Source organism: Talpa europaea (genome assembly GCF_964194135.1).
Source record: "Talpa europaea genome assembly, chromosome: 6".
NCBI classification, from domain to species: domain Eukaryota; kingdom Metazoa; phylum Chordata; class Mammalia; order Eulipotyphla; family Talpidae; genus Talpa; species Talpa europaea.
This window is the reverse complement of record NC_140072.1, coordinates 68,846,330-68,865,945: the sequence shown is the minus strand read 5'-3', so window position 1 is coordinate 68,865,945 and position 19,616 is coordinate 68,846,330. Positions and strand designations below refer to the sequence as shown.

General features: G+C 36.3%; 1 protein-coding gene across 6 annotated transcripts in view; it reads left to right on the top strand.

The window, feature by feature from the left end:
• Positions 1-19,279, top strand: part of CCDC85A (coiled-coil domain containing 85A) — a gene marked incomplete at both ends in the record, with an annotated part of 210,387 nt that extends 191,108 nt beyond the window's left edge. Inside the window, 4 exons of one of the 6 annotated variants that reach the window (XM_084235408.1) lie at positions 7,925-8,059; positions 11,084-11,203; positions 14,528-14,626; positions 19,096-19,279. In XM_084235408.1, coding sequence (XP_084091534.1) covers positions 7,925-8,059; positions 11,084-11,203; positions 14,528-14,626; positions 19,096-19,185 — 444 coding nt within the window. The remainder of the gene's footprint in view (positions 1-7,924; positions 8,060-11,083; positions 11,204-14,527; positions 14,627-19,095) is intronic. The other 5 variants (XM_084235410.1, XM_084235409.1, XM_084235411.1 and 2 more) reach the window with 5 other exon arrangements.
• Positions 19,280-19,616: the final 337 nt, after the last annotated feature.

Here is a 19,616-nt window from a genome sequence, read left to right as displayed (position 1 = left end):
TCCTACCATTCTTCCCTTTCTCCCTTTTTATAAGCCCAGTCCCTAAAAGTATTTAGGTACATTTCTCTCAGAAACCATAATGTCGAACTGATTAGAAAGGCATTTAGATGTATAATTCTTCTGTTTTTCTAGAAATGTCAGCTCCCTGGGAGCTGTATGGTTAATAAAAGATAAGAATTAAGCACTTAAACTCATACCTGAAAGTGGAATGTAGGAAAATCTAATTGTCCACACATCCTACCTATTGTTTAACAGCTATTTTTTTTAACCAGGTCTTCATTGTTATTCTTTGTCTGCTGTCACTCTGGCTACAGAGATGCAGTGTGTTGTCTTAGTACTTTCAAGATATTAATTCTTTTCTTCCTGGGGTTTGTCGTCTCTAATTCTTGTGAAAAGGCATCCTGCTAACATCGGTAATTACTTTCATTTTTTTTTTTTCTGGGAACTGTATTTATAAATCTCTAAGTTTTTCACCTAGAGTCACAGATATTTCAAAGTGATTTTCTTTTCCAAGAATGTTATATTGTTTGCGCAGATATTTTCATCAAGGAATGAAGTTAGAATCATTTACAATTTAAATATTTTGTAAATGTTCTTTTATGTGTCAGAAGAAAATCTTCTTGGGAGTGTTTTTCTGAAAGATGCTTTTAGGCTTTTTATTGTTAATTACTTCTTTGATCTTGATATTAAAACCTGATGGAGTGAGATATATTACTTCCCTCTGGTGTTTCCTATCTTTGTTAATGGCATGACTGTTTATCTGGTACCCAGCCCAAAGCTGGGTACCATCATAGATTCCTCTTTCTATCTCACAGCCTATATTCAAATAATCATTAAGACATACAGAGTCCTGCCCTTTAACTGTTCACTATCATTCTTTTTCACTCCTTCTGTTATCATCCAATATAGGTAATAAGTAGGCATTTTTCCTTGAACTTCTTTAATTTCCTAGTTCATCCCAGCTAGTCATATTCCACCCAAATTATTTTCTACACCATTTTAAGATTGGTCTAAAAAAATACACTTATCACACATCATGCCTCAGCGAATAATTTCAAATCCTTCACAAGGGTGGGACTCTCCACGATCCACTTCTTCCATTCATGTCAGCCTTGGCATTTGCTGTTGTTTCTCATTCCAGGACCACATCCTTCTGACTTACTTCTGTTCTCTGGAATATGACAACTGCCTAAAATTTCAGGTTCTCTGAATAGAAGCTCCTTATCAACTCTACTGTGACTCCACCTTATACCTTAGACATTTCTCTTAGCCATTAATAGGCATAATAAATGAAGAATTAGTGAATAAATATTGCTTTTTGGTTTCCCTACCTGGGAACGGTTGGAAATGTATAGATTGGCCTACACTGGAGTGCAGAACAATATCCCTTTTGATGATAGTTTATTTTTATCACTTGATGTTTGGCATTACATGATTTTGATGGAAATTAGCATACACTTTGGATGTCCTAATAAAAAAGTTGCTACTTTTGAACTGCTAATCATCCCTACTGATCTTTTCAGTTACTATCATAATATGTTTGAGCTCCACGGTAGCTTTAGAATAGATGGAATTAATTTAAGACTTTCATGATAAATTTACTTAAATAATAGTAACTGGTTAGTGAGTGGTCAGAATTTAGTTTGTGTTTATTTTTTTTTAAGATTTATTTTTGCGTACAAGAACTGGGGTACAGGCCAGAGGTGGGAGTGAGAGGATTTACCAGAGGTAGAGTGGGGAACAGAATAGGCAGACCGACTGAAATACACTGCTGAGGGGAGCAGCAGGCGAGACAAGAGAAGTCTGCTGCACCATGTGGATCACCTCCCTGGCTGGGATCGAACTCATGCTGCAGTGGCTGTGAATAGTTTCATAGGTTGTGTCTTAACCCCTTGTGCCACCAGGGAGGCCCCTAGTTTGTGTTTAAATTGCCAAATATGGACCATCATAGAAGTGTTAGTTTCATTTATTTTAGGCCCTAATATTGTGCTTCAGTTATCTGACAAATTGTTGGTAATAATAGTAATAACCAACTACATAGGTACATGACTGTTTACACAACTATTTAACTATTTTTCAGATGAGGGAAAACCAGTCACCCACATAGATTTTAATCATCCACTAATAAAGTTTTTAAGAACTGTGTATAGAGAGGATGCTAGTTATCATGATTAGTGATACAAAAGTCGAGTGTAATGACTTCAAGAAGCACTAAGATATATGAAATGTCATCATTAAAGATGCTTAGAATTGAACTGTGAACAAGTCTTGTTAGTTCACTTCAGATGAGTAATTAAAACCATATGATAAACTATGAAAGTAAGGTTCACATGATCATAGCTTGTTTTTAACAGAGCCAACAGGATTGAAACGGGTTTTATAGATAACTGTGTGAGAGGCAGTGACAGAATATGGACACAAATATGAATAAGGGTCTAGAATCGAGAGGGCATCTTGAGTCATACCAGTGGGAGGCATTTAGAAAAGCACAGGTTCTAGAAAAATATTGATAGACTCAAAATCCAAAGAGAAGAAAGTTAAATAGAACAGAACAGAGACTATTCTTTGGATAAAATAACTGCATAGTGTAGGAACGCTATTGTATTTCACTTATAGTGCAACTTGAAGTATAACAAAGTGAGTTGTCAGTAAATTTCAACAAATTCTTTAAGTAACTATACCATCCTTGGGTTTCCCTGGTGGCACAAGGGGTTAAGATGCAACCTGTGAAGTAATCTGCAGTCACTGCAGCATAAGTTCGAGCCCCAGCCTGGGAGATACCCACATGGCACAGCAGACTTCTCCTTATTCACCCACTGCTCCCCTCAGCAGTGTATTTCAGTCAGTCTGCCTGCTCTGTTCCCCACTCTGTCTCTGGTGCATCCTCTCACCCCCTGCACTTCTGTCCTGTACCCCAGTTCTTGTACAAGATTCTGTGGAGAATCTTGCAGCCACAGTTATGTGCTTGGACTGGAGAAAAACAAATGAGCACAGAGATGATGTACAATTGGTGACTACCACTTCATCCATACCATTTAATAGTATATGTTTCTGTTCTGATTTCTGAATAATCACAAACCATCTTGGTGCCTCCCCAGAATCTCCTGAATTCCTTGCATCTAGGAGCTAAATGATGAGCACATAAAACAGGAGGCCTCTAGGGCGCCAACCAAACAAAAGAAATCATTATGGAGTATAAATTATTGAGACTATCAACAGTTAGTTCTTAATAGTATTAACATGTAATAGGTGTTCATATTAGCCAGTCTTACTAATGTTTTGACTGCCCTAAGAATCTTAACCTATAGTGGGAACTTAATGATTGAGAGCTGCTCTGACATATACCCTCAAGGAGTCGTCTACTTATCGAGGAGACAAACATAAACAGCCATTTAGCCACTTTTTTTTTAAAGATTTATTTATATATGCACACAAGAAATGGGCTGTAAACCAGAGGTGCAGGGGGTGAGAGGATTCACCAGAGACAGAGTGGGGAACAAAACAGGCAGAGTGACTGAAATACACTGCTGAGGGGAGCAGCGGGTGAGCTTGGAGAGGTCTGCTGTGCCATGTGGGTTAGCTCCCTGCCTGGCCAGGGATCTAACTCATGCTCTAGAGGCTGGCAGTAGCTTGATAGCACTGTCTTTAACCCTTGCACTACCAGGGAGGCCCTCACTTAGCCACTTGTGAAGAAAAGAATGGTTAGCGGTCTGGCCCAGATTTCCTTTCCCTGTTCCTTCTACATGTCCTATGATGCTCTGCAGTGGGCTTTGTGTATCGGCTCCCTCATTTCCATTTGCTGGCAGTTTTATTCTCTCCCAGTATGACTGCTTAAAGTTAAATATGGTCTTTACCCTTGTATTGCCAAGGAAGCTTCCCTCTCCCAGGCCCCCATAATTCCTACAAAGCAACTTCTGCCAATTTTGTTCTCCATAAACTGGTGTCTTAGTTTTCAAAGTGCTGCAGAGTGTTGTACTCCCACTTTGCTCTTTGGACCAGTGCCCTGTGTCTCACCACGTTGTATTCTGTTTGCTAGCCTTACCGTTTTATACTAGGCTGTTTTGTATATTTTTAATTCTTTTTCTTTTGCTAGAAAGACTAATTTCCTATTAGGAGTGGAAATATGGATGTCTTTAAACTTAGACCACTTTGGTCTAATCTTAGTTTCCTTTAAAATCTTCACAACTTCTAAAGTATGTGGGCAGCTTGTGCTCATATGCAAAATCTGCTAGGGAGCTGTCACCAGAAAATTTAATTTGCAGCCTTCCAACATGGTTTTTACTCTAAATCTAGTTTTCTCAACTTCAGCACTATTGGCATTTTGGGTTGGATGATTCTTTGTTTCAGGGGGATGTCCTGCGCATTGTCAGATGCAGCAACCTTGGCCTCTGTTCACTAAATGCCCACAGAGATTGCTCAGTTTGACAACTTAATATGGCTGCATACATTTTTGCCAGTGTTGCCCCTGGAGGAGTAAATAATATTGGGTTGAGAACTACTGTTCTAAATACAAATATCTATAAGTAGATTGACAAATTAAAAAATGTGTTGACAAACAAAGCAAAACAAAAACATTCATGATAATGACAGCAAATGCTTATTGAGCACTTAATGTGGGCCAGGCAGTGTGTGAAGAGCTCTTTTCATGTCAGAGACCAAACCTGCAGAGGTATCACTGTGCCACAATTACCCACATTTTATAGATAAGGAAACTGAGGCACAGAGAGGTCGTGCAGCTCTAAGTATCAGATCAGGAATCTGAACCAATGCAGTGTGGCCCTAGAGACCTTAGAAATTTGACCTTATTGTGTACTTCTTTTTCAACAAAAATTTATTGGAATAGGCACCTACCTGGCGTAGCATGAAATATCATCTCTATTAGAGGGTCTCCTAGGATTTCTAAGCCCATTCACAGGAATCTTGGAGGTTTGGCAAGGTAAGCTTTAAAATCTCTTCTGAGTTTTGACTGTGTTAGTTTTGCAATATGTCACAACGAAGACTGGTCAAACTGAACAAAATAATATTTTGATATTATGTGAAGCATCTGCTCTTACCCTGTAATAAGAATGACTTCCTCCCCTCTCTGCTAAACTAGGCATGAATTCCGATGAAATATGACCCACTGTATGATAGTTTGACCTAGCTTCAGGACTTGTAAAAAATTAAACATCTTTAACAAACAGGAAGCAACTTTAGTCGATCAATCTTCAGATTTCCATAGTTGACTTCCTATAATAGATAAGAGTCATGCTCTCAAGCTTCTTTACAAATGCATCATTTCTGATTTATATCTAAGTGGGAAACCTGTCTTTTATATGCTAAAATACAAAAATATAATAATCTGCTATTCTTTTTTTTTATAATCTGCTATTCTTAAAGATATTTTTGAATGTACTTATCTCTGAGAACAAAGACTGGAAACTTCTACACAGTTGATTAAAATAGCATTCAAAGTAATAAAATAACAAGAATACAACTTAATCACAATAATTTAATCTTGTCAGTTTTCTTGAAACTTATGTTACAATAATTTTACTGTGATACAAATAAGCAGTATATTTTCTTCTCATTGAAATGATCTTTAAAAATACCTTTGTTTTTTTCTTAATTCTAAAGAGCAGGTATTTTCAGGACCATGTGCCCAATATCAAGTGATAAGAGGCAAAGAAGTGCTAATATATATTCATTCTCTTCAGAGACAGGAGGAAGTGCTTTCTTCCTGCACTAGGGTGTTTGCTTATAGCATCAGAATGCATGATTTCTATGATGAATACTTAACTACAGTAAATAATCATAATTTACCTTCCACAAAATCTTAATACAGAAGCATTACTTTGCAATTAGCATTTACAATGAACCATCTTTTATACAAAATAACTTGCAGGTAACTCTGTATTCCTCTATATTTAATAACTGACAAGTATGTAGATTTCTATTGGAATGATAGAATCATTATTTTTATTTTTTTTCAGATTTATTTATTTATGCATGTAAGACCTGGGTTACAGGCCAGAGATGCAGGGGTTGAGAGGATTCACCAGAGACAGAACAGGGAACAGAACAGGCAGATTGACTGAAGTACACTGCTGAGGAGAGCAGTGGGTGAGGCAGGAGAGGTCTGCTGTGCCATGTGGGTTTCTCCCTGGCCAGCCGGGGATCGAACTTGTGATGCAGAGGCTGTGGATTGCTTCATAGTGCAGTGCTTAATTCCTTGTGCCACCAGGGAGGCCCTAGAATCATTATTTTTTATTAATTTGGAATGTTTGAAAACTGCAGAAAACAGAATTACTCAGAAAATAGAAAGGACTTTCTTGTGGTTGTTTGTAATTGTTTACCCAGTCAATGGCTAGGATCAGGAGTCCCCCATTTCAATCTCCAAAGTTGCAAGAAACAACTTCAATCCCCAATTACTGAAGACATAATTATATTTTATGAAGCTATCTTCTTAAAACAGTGTGATTGACAACTGTAGAGATAACAAAGAGCTATTTATTATGATGATGGAAATAAATACTGCCACGTGAAAGAGCAATGTTCACATCAGTGTTGCTATTATAAAATGGCTGATATGGTCCAAGTGAGAATATAGCATTTTTTTTCATATGTGAGGAATATGAGTAACTTACTTATTTGATAGGTAACTGGTACAGACTTCAAATATTCAGAGAAGAGTTTTGTAAGTACAAACTGTTGGTTATCATTGCTCCTCTTTTGCATCCCTTAAGACCATTGTACATGTTCTGTATTTTTCAGCTTCCAAAAATTAAAGTATTATTCACAATAGAGCACATATTTTTAGGAAAATGAATTAATGGAAACTAATAAATTATGATATTTTCTTTAATTGTGCTTTTTATTGAGGCAGTGGTTTATTGCACTGTGTATGAATTGGAGATACAGCTTCACATCTCTCGGGTGTATGTTACCCCATCACACCCACAACTAAAGCACCCAAAATCTTCACCACTGTCCATGGGGCCCCTTTTTCCTCCCTTCCCCCCACACTCCTCCTCTGGTATCCTTAATTCTACACTATGTTATCATTTTCAATCTCCTAAAATTAATGTAAACATTTGCACATTGGATTTTTTTTACTATTTTATGAGTTTTCCACATTAAAATATGTATTTTTTACTCCTCAGTACCTAGCATTTTTAGATAAAGATCTCAGTGAAATTAGGCAGGGAGAGGAAATAATGTTAATGTAAGTTCATTTTGTTGCTGATCATTTAAAATTATACAGTTTGGTTATGGGAAAAGACAAATTTAGGGAATTCTTTGGGTAGCTTCTTATTTTAGTTATATAATACTGCTAGTACAGCTATTTTAGGATTAACTGATTTAAAAACTTTTGCTAGTTATCCTATGTAAAATAGTTATTTTAATGCAGTGATGACCTTTTTGCTGATTACATACTCTTTAATGTACACAAATTTTGCTGAGAATTTGATACAGAGTCAGTTCTTGTGAATAATATTAAATATAGATCTACCCAAACTTGTGTTTCTTAACAAAAGGGTACAATGCTCTGAGTTGGTTTACAATTTCTGTTTAATTTTGAAGTTACAGTTTTACATAATTGAAAGACTTAAGGTTATTCAGTTTCTCACAAATAACACCTGTAGCATACATTTGTTTAAATAGCCTTAATTTATCTGTAATTTTAATATTACCACCTATTAATTGATGGCTCAAAAAGTAGTAACACCTATGCCAAAAACCTTTCTTAAAATTCAGTCTTACCTCTTAATATACAGACTTCACTGTTTAATTTTCTCCCTAGTTACAGGTGCATGCTGCGTACAGCTCGCCATTGTGGTCATTGTGGTCCATTTCATTAAGCTTCTTGTTCTATCTGCTTTCTTGAGACTTGGGAAACAGTACTTTTTTCTGAGTGATTGTACTATATTGTTCCAAATATAAGGCCACCCAGAATAGAAGGCAACCTCCAACTAGAAACAGCTCAAATATGGAGAAAGGCTGGGGGCCCAGAGCCCGGCGGGTCTTGCAGTGGTGGCAAGGGTGCCGAGGAATAGGACGATGCCTGCCCACTCTCCCGGTGAGTGAAGATGAGTCAGTCACTGCATTTGCTTGTGCATAACCAGATGGCTCTGTTGCTAGAGGCACAGTTCTGCTGGGGGGTGGAGAACATGTCTGTACTCGTGAAAGTGACTGTGTGTTTGAGTCTGGGGAGGGAAATGGGAGCAGTCGTTCATCTCCTGAACAGTTGCCTTTAGCATTTTGTGTTTTGTCTTCTTCTGAAACGGGGGGAAAAGCTGAAATAACTCCAAACACTGGGGAAAAACAAAGGTACCCTGTACCTTTCATGAAAAAAGCTGAAAAGGTTGGTAGCCATGGAAATGAATTGTTAGTTAGATACCATCAGCTGTTTCTAGGCCAGCCCAGGAAGATAATCCTTGCACTTTCAAACTGACCACTGACCCAAAGGGTGGCCTGGGTATAATGCGATCATCATGTGTAACTTAAATTTCAGCCATCCTGAAGCTGGACATGACATTTCTGATTTTGTTAAGATTTGCCTCTTTAAATTCCCTGTCTTCTGAGGCAGCCAAGTTACAAAATTTATATCCACTGGCTTAATCTCATTGAAATAAACTTCAAGGGACTGTTAAAAATCATTTGTTATACTGGTATTTCATTCAGTAACACATTTCAAAAAATACCTCAGTGAAAATGTATTAGTCAAGTGAGAGTATATTGATTGAACTGAGATAATTCTCTAAATATTGGTCTGATTCCACTAAGTACACAGAAGTTTTAACCTTTGATAGCAACTGAATGAGATGTATAGAATTTGGTGCTTGATCATGTTATAATCTAGAGAACTATTTCACACCTGTTGGTATACAACTTTAGGAGGCTTTGGGTTATGACCTTTGTGGCTTCACATAAAATACAAGTCTTGGTCTTCCTGGTAGTTACTAGTCCATGGCTTAGAAAGTAAATTTGAATAAAGTCATTCAACAAATGACTTTAATTCCTGAAGAATAAGTTTTTCCCCTCCCACTGTACTTCTGCTGTAGCCTTTTACTATTGTATGTATCTTACCAGTTTCCTTAAAATAATGTCTGCTTCTGAATAGATAAAGGTAGAACAGGAATCTTCTTAAGTTTAAACAATCCTAACCATTTTAGAAATTGCCTTCACTCAAAATGTCTGGAAAGACAGAGTAAAAACCGAATGCCTGTCACTTTGTCAGGCAGAAAAAAGTTTGAGAGGAAGGAACTGAAAAGAGAGTAGTCAAGAAGGTAAAAGATTATTGCCTCCAAGTTAGACTAATGTGTGATAGGAAAAATGGCAGAGCATTGGTCAGTCCTAAATCAGGTTTGACATAAACTCTGCAGAACCTCAGATGCCTTCTTAAAGGAGTTAAGTAAGGGTGGTACCAGTAGGGAAAAACATAGTTGAGGACCCCAGTTATTCAGGGAAGAAGAGATTCCTTCATAGGTCCTTCATTTGGGAACCATTTGATCTCCACAGAGGAAGACGATGTCCCAGATTTAATAGTGGGATGGGGAGGGGAGTTTGCCCATAACCATCTTTAAACTTTAAACAGTTTCTCTTATATTTCTCTATTGGGTACCATTATATCTGATTTGATCCAAATAACAAGGTAAACAAATTTTAAAGTTCTTCCCCAGAATGGGTTGGTACTGTTATGATTGACTTTCCTATGTCACCACCAACTATTAATTGTTACTAGCAATGGAGGACGGGAGCCATACAAGTTATCAAAATGTTATATTCCTCTGTTGCTTGTGCTTATAGGCTAGTAAGGGTGGTGCAAGAGCTGATTTGATTGTATAACTCTTTGAGCAAGGGAAAGATCATGGCCTTAGCTGGTTTGTGGGACATCAAGGCAAAGGGAGCCTTTGAGGATGTAGGGAACAGGGTCAAGGGACAGGAGAAACTATTTCAAATTTCATCAATAATAATCTTTTTTAAATTAATGGGAATTGTCAATTTATCTCGAAATAGTATGGTTTACATATATCCCATGTCGATAATTGTTGCTGTACTCAGTTTTTCTCTCCAATCCCTAAAAGGTACCATGTAGTAGCTCTTCTATAGATGCTGGAAAATGTCCTAACCCACTGTTTTTCCCCTTTATGAATTCATACTTGATGTACCTTCAGTGGCTTTTTCTGGGGATGAGATTCATAGGATCAACTTAAATGGAACAGTAATTAATCTATTAGAAAAGAGATATGTAGATATGTTAGAGAAATTAAAATCTGTCAGGACCTCTGAGTATAACGATTTATAGAAAAACAGGTTTGGAAAATTCCAATTAGACTTTTTTTTTTTTTGTTTTTTAGGAGAGTAGGTTAACTGCTGCTCTCTTTTTCTTTCCTGACCCACTAGTCTTCCCCCAAGTGACCCCTAGAAAAACAGTTGTTACTGCTTTCCAGTTCCTGTATGGGTGATCACACCCAAAGATCAAATTAATCATGCCCAGCTTCTTATTTCTCATAATTAAGCGTCAGAGTCACTAAACTAAAATGCAATTTGTGATGTTTTGTTTCTTGTTTAAAAGACCAGAAAATAAGAGAATTCTTTCTTAAAGAAAGTATTTAATTTCATTAAATGTCTTTGGAAAATATTCCACACTAGGTTTTTGTAAGGGTTTTATAAGAGACATGGTTTTCCAATGTAAAAATGTGATGTGTATGCATTTTCTGAGATATATAGAATATGGCGTTTGAGTAGCTGAGTGAGCATGTTTAACTCAGCTATGGAATAACTCACAAATTCTCTACTTTTGAGTATCTTTATGTTTCAAAATTGTATTTGAAATATCCTTAATGGTCATTCCTTAGGGGGCATTGCTCTTTGGTAAATCAGAGATGACATCTAGACATCCACAGAGATGCCTCTCGGTTAAGTTTCCTTACTGGTCAAGCAGCAATTGTATTCTAAGTAGCAGGCTGAGAGCCACTTAGGACAGGCTAGGGGAAAAATGGTTAATTCTTATTTGGCAGTGAAAATCAATATTGAATGACATCTATACAGTTATAAACGACTTTTGTTTTAGTAACAAAGTTGTTGATTTTCTACTAAGGGTTCTTTTAGGTTGTCATCAGGGGCTGATGGGACTAACAGTTCACCCAACTCTCCAGCTAGCCTCAGTGGACATACCACACCTTCTCAGCAGCCTGAACCCGTGGTACATTCTCTTAAGGTAACTGACTTGTGTGCAACCATTTATGCAGAACTTCAGTTGTGTTGTTGCTTGTTTGCTGTAGTCTAGTAATCCTCACAGTCTTGCTTTAATCATAGATACTTATTGTTTTGACCCTTTACGCTGTGACATTTCTTAATTTTTGAAACATGATTTTAGTTTTTTAAAACAATGAGTTTGAGTACTTATGGGTGAATCTCTTATCATTTTGTTTTGAGTATTGTGACTCATGTATAGCTGCATCACAGATGAAATTTGATGTGCATGTCTATCCATGTGTGAAATATTGTTATAGGCATTTTATGTACAATGTTTGTATCACAGATGTCTTCAAATATAGGGAATTAAGGGGGAAGGTCAAAATAAGGAAGGATACCATATCAGAAAGATTCAAGCTCTAGTTCATGCTTCTTTCTGAAGTTATTAGGCAATAGATGTATCTGATCTTACCTATAAAGTTATTTTAATTTTGGCTTTTACTTAAGATTATGTGATGGCTTCAAAAAAGATCTGGCTGAAATTTATAATTTACTTTTCTTGACCAATAATAGAATTTCCAATAAGCAAAACTAATAATCAGTAAGCACCATGAATAAAATAATAAAAAAAATACCTATTTACCTAGCAAAGAAACTGACTCAGGCAATAAAAATCATATTAAAAATTGGGGCTGTTTCTGGAAGTTTTAATCAATACCAAGTTATCTATGTAATTCCTAACATATGTAGCCTTGATCAGACCTTTCTGAGCCATAAAGTAGGTAAAGTACTTTAGTCCTGCTTTGCAATATACATTTCAAAACTTTCCTGTCATCACTTTGATAATGAAGATGTACTCTCAGAGTGAGGCACACTTTTCCTGGGACACCCAAAAGCAGGTGAGAATTTAGAACATTTGATTTGGGAAAGATTTGGTTTTAGGCAAAAACTTAGCTTCCTTATTATCTTTTGCTGTAACTTACACAGAATGACTTTCCTTTCCCCAAGCATATATTGATTGCTATACAGAAGCATGATGGTGGCTAGTGGGCATGCATTTCCTGTGTTGGTAGGGGCAACTCATAAAGTGAGCAACTGAAAGGAATTCCTGGGAAGGGCCGCCACAGTGCAGGACACTGCCCTGCATCCGGTGCAAGTTGGTTTATTATGCTCTCTGCAGTAGCATTTGGATGCTGTTTAGCATGAGCAGCTCATGCTAAGCATGCTGTTCCTTTAGCATGAATCAGTAGCTAACTGTCTGAAAAGTATTTTGGAAATAAAAAATAGAGCAGAGAGTGACTTCAATCCTATAGTAGTAGTAGTATGTGCACATACTCCAAAAGCAACACATTGCCTTCTTTTTCAAACAGTTTGAAAGCTATTTCAGCCTGTTGATTTATTAAATGGCAAGTGCATTTTGAATCAGATTAGCATACAGGGCTGCACCGCAATCTTTCCCAAATTTCTCAATGCAGCTGTTAGTTTATCCAAAAAGGAAGGGGAAGGCAAGGAAGAGCTCTTCAATTCTCACTGAACTTGTTCTCTAATTTTCCTATAACATTTTATCTCAAGAGGAAGATATTATGTTATAATCAGAACACGAAAGTGTCCTTACTTAAAGCATCTTTATTGGATAACTGGAGACTCTTGAATATAGAATGTTTCCTTCATTAATAACTGTGACCTGAAACAGAAATATGTGCACATTCTAGGGGAAATGCATTTTAAGAATATCTCTATGTAACTAAAAGATATGTAGCCACTTGTTTTTGAAACCCACCAATCTGGAGCTGACATGTTTATCTATTCTCAAAGGAGTAACTAGAACAATGGCTCAGTTTCTCATCTTTTGAGAGATCTGGGAAAAAAACAAAAAACGAAAAACAAAACAAACAATAATCCAAACTTTAGAAAACACTGTGGTCCTGCTTTGGGGGCAAGATTTATAAATCAGGATGAGAAATTATCTTACTTATAACAACACCACACTTTTCTTGCTTTAAACTTCATGATAATTATTAATTGGAATTTCACTTCATTTAGTGAGAAATTAACTGATTTGAAGTACACTTCTCTGTGATGCATTATAAATCAAATTCATAGGCAAATGAGCTTGTTCCAGCCTTTTAAGTGTTCTATGAATATTCAAGAAGCACAGTCATTTGTTTCCTCTAAGTATGTAAAGGATGTGAATTTACTAATCTGAGATGAGTAACAGGATGAGGCTTTCATCTATTACAGTCATATCCACATATAATAATGACCAGTTGTTTCGATTAACAAGAGAGTACTTTGTGAATTAGATTATTTATTATAGGATTGAACTCTAGTAAATATCAGTGTAGTCTCAGTATAAATGAATTTGACATGAAGGTCCCACTTCATGCTTGAGTCATTTATTTTGGCTCTGATGTTCATTAGTGCAAATTCTTAGGTGTGGCCATCAGCACTCACCATGATGACAATAGAACCAGAGTTGAGCAGCATTCAGAGTAGATTCTATAGAAACTTTTAAGAAAAGCATTGGTTTATTATGCTACATTAATGCTTTAGTTTGTAAGCTGATGAGAAATATAAAAGTACTCAAAGCCAAAATTTTTGTACTCTTTTACACTATAGAAAGTATTGACACAAGAAGTTTAATGATCTCTATAAAATAATTTTTAATACATTCAGGTATGATTTAGAGAAGTTCATCATAGGCCTCTAAAATTAACAGCCTCTCATCCCCAGACACTTTGCTCTAATGGAAACTATTTAAACTGTTACTAAAATATTTTCACTGTAAGGAACCACTACTCTCAGTGAGCTATTTAAAGCCCTTTCCTAGGCACTGGGAATAAGTCTAGGCAAGAACTATGAGGTCATTAGTGATAATGTTAATCCATATGTACATATTCCTGGCTTCTGACCAGCTCCCCCTGTCACTATCATCTTTTCCAGTCATCCTTCGTATTGGCTATGTCTACATATTATGTGGACTGTTGGGCATATGATTATACTGCTCATTTTTACAATGGAGCAAGTATCATTGGCTATCTTCATATAGTTATCTTAATGACCAGATTAACTAAATGCACCTAATTAGACATTAATGAATTCAACTGACTATCAGTGATGCAACAGATTGTTTTTAATAGAGTCTTGAATCAAGTAGAATTGATCTCAGATGGGGGTTTCAGAACAATCAACTATGTTTAAAGATTTTGCCATATACTCATCCACTCTGATATGCAGACACAGAGAAAACTGTAGGCTTTACAAAGTGGAGCACCTTGATGGTTTTATTCTTAACTAACAAGTTAATTTCCATGTGAAATTTGCTTTTCTTTTTCCACAAATCCAGGTCTTAGATGTTCAGGAAACTATAGATCGTCAACAGGGTAAAGAGTATGAACATGACCTTAGTGAGATAGAAAAAGCTATAGTCAGAGAAATGTGCAATGTAAGTTTAATGTGCTTTATTGTGTATTCTGTGTTGAAAGCTTCATCACAGCTTAGTTACTGCTTTATGAATACTGACTTTTTAAATGCTGACCAAAAATGAGTTTACATTTTCATAAGAAAATGAATTCCCCTTATGACTATCCTTAGTATATTTTATTGCAGTCTTATTAACATAATAATCACATTGCAGACCATTTAGGTAAGAGATTATCAACCAATTCCGTATTCCAGAATGATCTTTTCTAAATTTGTCTAAAATGTACTTGACATTTTGATAAAAAGAATTCTATTTCATACTTTTAAGAAGTTTTTTAAATACCAATGTTATCTGATAAAGAGAACATAGTTGCCTTCAGATATATTTGTAGCTATCCTTGGGGAAAGATCATCTTAATATGTAATATTTGCTTAGTTCTTCAAAGGTATATATTGCTTCATATTTTGCCAAATAGTATCTTTACCTTTCATTGGTTAATATGAGTTCAGAAAATAGGAAGGGGACATATTATAGATATATTGGAACTTAAGATAGAGATAGATATTGGGAAATCTACCTATGAAGTCAGAGAGGAGCACAGTGAAGACTCAACATGCTGTTTTCATGCTGCATAGCCTATGTAATCATTGATGTAGTTTGGATTTTATTATTAATCCCTAAATTTTAAATTTTGGGGTATAATGCATTGATGTATCATTTAATCAGCAATATAATTTGTGAAGTTTATTAAAGAGCTAAATAGTGTTATAGAGGAAGATGTTTGTTTAAAGCAAAAAACCTGACAGGTTATATTAAGCGCTGATTTTTAAATTGGTTTTATATATTACTCTCATATTCTTTATCCACTAGGATATCAAAATTGCTCAAAATACCCTGAAGCATTAGGCTATTAGGTCCAGATATTCTTAGACACTTATCTTCCTCCTTAAAATGTTCCTGGTATATGTTACTTAAGTTTTATGTTACATATGTTACAAGTATTTTATATGTGCTGAGTAAGAATTTGTCTCTTGCTTCCTTGTGTTGTGACTTTTCTTTTGCAGCCCTTTCCAAGGTACCCATTTTTCTTTTCCGTGTGTTTGTGTTTTGTCTGTATTAAAGCTCTGATGTCATAAATTTTAAATACATCGCTATTTTTACTTTCTGTAGATTTTCAACTTGTTCTGAAAGAGTTTCAATTTGAGTACTTCCCTCAGATAAATTCAGAATTTGAAATGTATAGCTAGCAATGACTGTTATTGACTCATCTACTGAGAGAGAAGTACTGTTCAGATATTAGGACTTGGAGAATCAGAGGTGGCTCTGGAGAACTCCTGGAGGGTGACTTCTGCAGAGTAGTATATGGAGCGCCTTCCTAATTCACATGTTGACGTCTCACCCCAGAACCTAGGTGATTTGGAAAGGCCTCCCTAAGTCAGGAACCCTGATCTTAGTATTCTGTGTTTAAAGAAACTATGACACTGAAATTAATTTACTTGTTCAGATCGTTCTCCAGTGAAGTCAGGCATATACCTAGATCTCTTGACAACCAGCTCTTTCCACTTCTCTAAATGTGGTAAATTTGGAGACTTCCATTTTCTTTCCTCACAAAAGAGGAGCAATCAATGCATCTTAGAGAGGAGATCATCTCCATCACCTTAATGCCAGAATTTCTGTAAAAAAATGCCAGGATCATTTCTTTACTTTTCTTTAATGAAAGATTTGTGGACATTAGAAAAGTCATTTATTAATCACATAAGTGACCCCATTAATGGACTAGGTCCTAACTCATTTTTTATTAGTCTTTTGGTTTGCCTGTGTCTCAAAAAAATGCTTCAAAAGACAGCATGTAGCGGTATTGTTGTTTTCTTCCTACATATGATACTTCATGAAGTTAAAAGCTTTCCCTCCTGTTTACTTTTGAAAGTTCTCTAGGGCACTTTTTCTAACTAATCAGCTTTAGCCCTTGATTCCCCAAATAAGAGAAAATATTGTGGGACAGCCCAAATCTGACTTTTAGCACTTTTGTATTTGGAAACTATTAAAAGCCAAGAGGAAAGTGTTGATCTAAAATATTTGTGTCATCATTATAAATGATATGAACATCAAAAACAGTGAATAAGGAAAACTACAACTTGTGAGAGCTTCATAGATGAAGTGATTATGAAACCACAGAAATACAATCAATATCACATTATGAGAAAATGTTACAAGACTCAGGTAGAACTTAAGATAACTTTGGCCTCAGTTTGTAGTACTCCTGGGGATATGTTGATGTTATCTATAACATGAAGGGCTGCATTTTCACAGCTCCATTGGGTGGGGTAGAAAACATGAAGTGCTTTTATTCTCTTCCCATGCTGCTCTCTAAGAAACACAACATCATGCTAACTGCTCTATGCAGCACTTGAAACAGGCAAGAGAGATCACAAAAAAAAAAAGAAAGAAAGAAAGAAACACTATATCTACCTCTTTGTAGAAATGGTTTTATTTTATTTATTTTTTTAAAAAGGAGAACTCTTGTTTTTTTGTTTATTTATTTATACAAGCACTGGGTATAGTCAAAAGCGCGGGAGGGGAGAGAATTCACCAGAGCCAGAGCGGGGAGCAGAGCAGGCAGAGGGACAGAAGTACACTGTTGAGGGGAGCAGTGGGCAGCAGGAGAGGTCTGCGCGCCATGTGGGACCCTCGCCAGTGGCTGGGGATCGAACCAGCGCTGCAGAGGCTGCGGGCAGCTTTGCAACCCAGCGCTCAACCGCTGCGCCACCGCGGAGGCCCTAGAAATGGTTTTAGTTTTAGATGTATGTGTTTGTTGCTTATAAATTCCTGGAGAACAGTTGACATACTTGTCACCTTAGTCACATGTTAAAACACACCTATCTCTCTCTCAGTGAGCACATCACTGCTGTTCACCTTTGTATTGTTGCCTAGTTCTGCCTCACTTATAGCAGGAATTTAGAAAACCTAAATAAGACACCAGGAAAAAGACTAATCAAAATCAACAAGCAACTATAAACCAGAGACACACTATGGGGGGGGGGAGGGACGAGGAAAGAAAGGACTAGAGTCAAAATAATGGGGGTGTGCAATTGTATGGTGAATATAACCAAAATGAAAATGCATACATTGTGCAAAGATGAAAAAAGATGTAAGAATTATATAAAATAAAATATTTAAATAAAAAAAAGATTTTCTTTGCACCACGCGGTAATTTCAGGGCTAAGATCCCACTGCATTGTACATGTGAATACTTTAGGGGAGGTGCACTCAAGTGTAAGCATTTACTGCTTGCATATGATCCTTTGAGGTCTTGCAATCTTCTTAGCTTGTAAACTAGAATTTCAAAGCATCCTGGGTAGGTGTGAGTGTATAGTCTACTTAAAGACTAAAAAGGGAAAGTCAGGAGCATCCCTTGGTTTCCTGATTCAGTATTTCTATCACTTCACAATTTATTGTGAGATGAGACTTTCCTACTTCCTGTGGACAATGTGAGTCATCCACTCCTGTATCATTCCTTTACAAATATTTAAGGACCATAACTAGAATGCCTTTCAAATATGATGGGACATTTCTAAAACAAACAAACAAAAAAAAAAACCAGAGACTGATTTAGACATACATTCTCACATGTCAATATGAAGAGTTTTGGGTTTTCCTGGGATATCTGTTCTATTAATGAACCAACTGGTTTTGTGTTCATGTTAGAGCAATGTGAATTTTTGTGGGATTTATCAATCTGAACATAATCTTTTCAGTGAACTACTCTTGTAGGGTTTTGGCTGTTCATATGTGTCTGTGTTGACCTCACCTTTTGCTATTGCCCCTCAAAAAAGCCCATTTTTTTCTTTTTTTTAATTTAAAAAAATTTTTATATTCCCTATACAATTGCACCCCCTTATTTTCACCCTAAACCCTCCTTTCCCCACCCCCCCATAGTGTGTCTCTGGTTTATAGTTGTTTGTTGATTTTGATTTTTTCTTTCTTATAGTTATTCATTTTCCTGGTCCCTTATTTAAGTTTTCTAGATCCCTGCTATGAGTGAGACCATCCGGTATTTTTCTTTTGCTTTCTGAAAAGAGCCCAATTTTTAATATACTCTGATTGACTCTTTTTCAGTGATTCTTTAATTTATTCTTTTTTCAGCATTTGGATGCTTTTTTTTTTTTTGTAATCTGAGATAGCATACTGTTTGGAAGCCAAGATTTAGGATGACTGAGCTACCATGTCCTCTCTGTAAAAAAAAAAAAAAAAAAGAGGGGAGGATTTACTAGTGGCTGTATGGTTGCCACCTTTACTAGTTCCATCAGAACCTTTTGTGATTTACAAGCTTGCATCACTTTTTATTGTTTGTGTGGCATTTGTGAGGATATTGTCTCTTGTCTTCAAATTCTGCATTGCTCCTCTTCTATATCCCCCTTAGAAAACTTGAGATCTCATGGAAGAAGAGGACAATTAAGATGCTTTTTTTTTCCTCTTTTCTTTTGATTAAGGTTGTATGGAGGAAACTTGGCGATGCTGCAGGTTCCTGTCCTGGAATTAGACAACATTTGTCTGGAAACCAGTACAAAGGACCAATGTGAGAGAAGTACTGTCTTTTCAAACATGTGATCACCACTGCCAGAGAGAAGAGGATTCCACAAAGGTGGACTAATATGGAATAACATGGAGCAATGATTCACTGCATCCTTTTCCCTCTAAGTCCTTTAGTATAACTAACTGTATTTTATGTCTCTCACTTTGGTGTCCACAGCAGTCAAACAAGGTAGCTTTGAAACCACCATTTTGGTACCACTATTTTCATTAGAACAGAAACAATGTTCATTCCTCAGATCTGCATGATTGGGAGAATCCAGTGGTTTTGGTAGAGTTGACTCATTGCATATAATGGTGGTAGTTTTCTACCATGTTGTATTGAAGATAAGAAAAGGTGTCTTCTAGCTTCCCAAGTTTGAGAGTTAGGCATCTATTTCTTATATTTTAGGCAACAACATACTAGTTCCTGATGCATAAT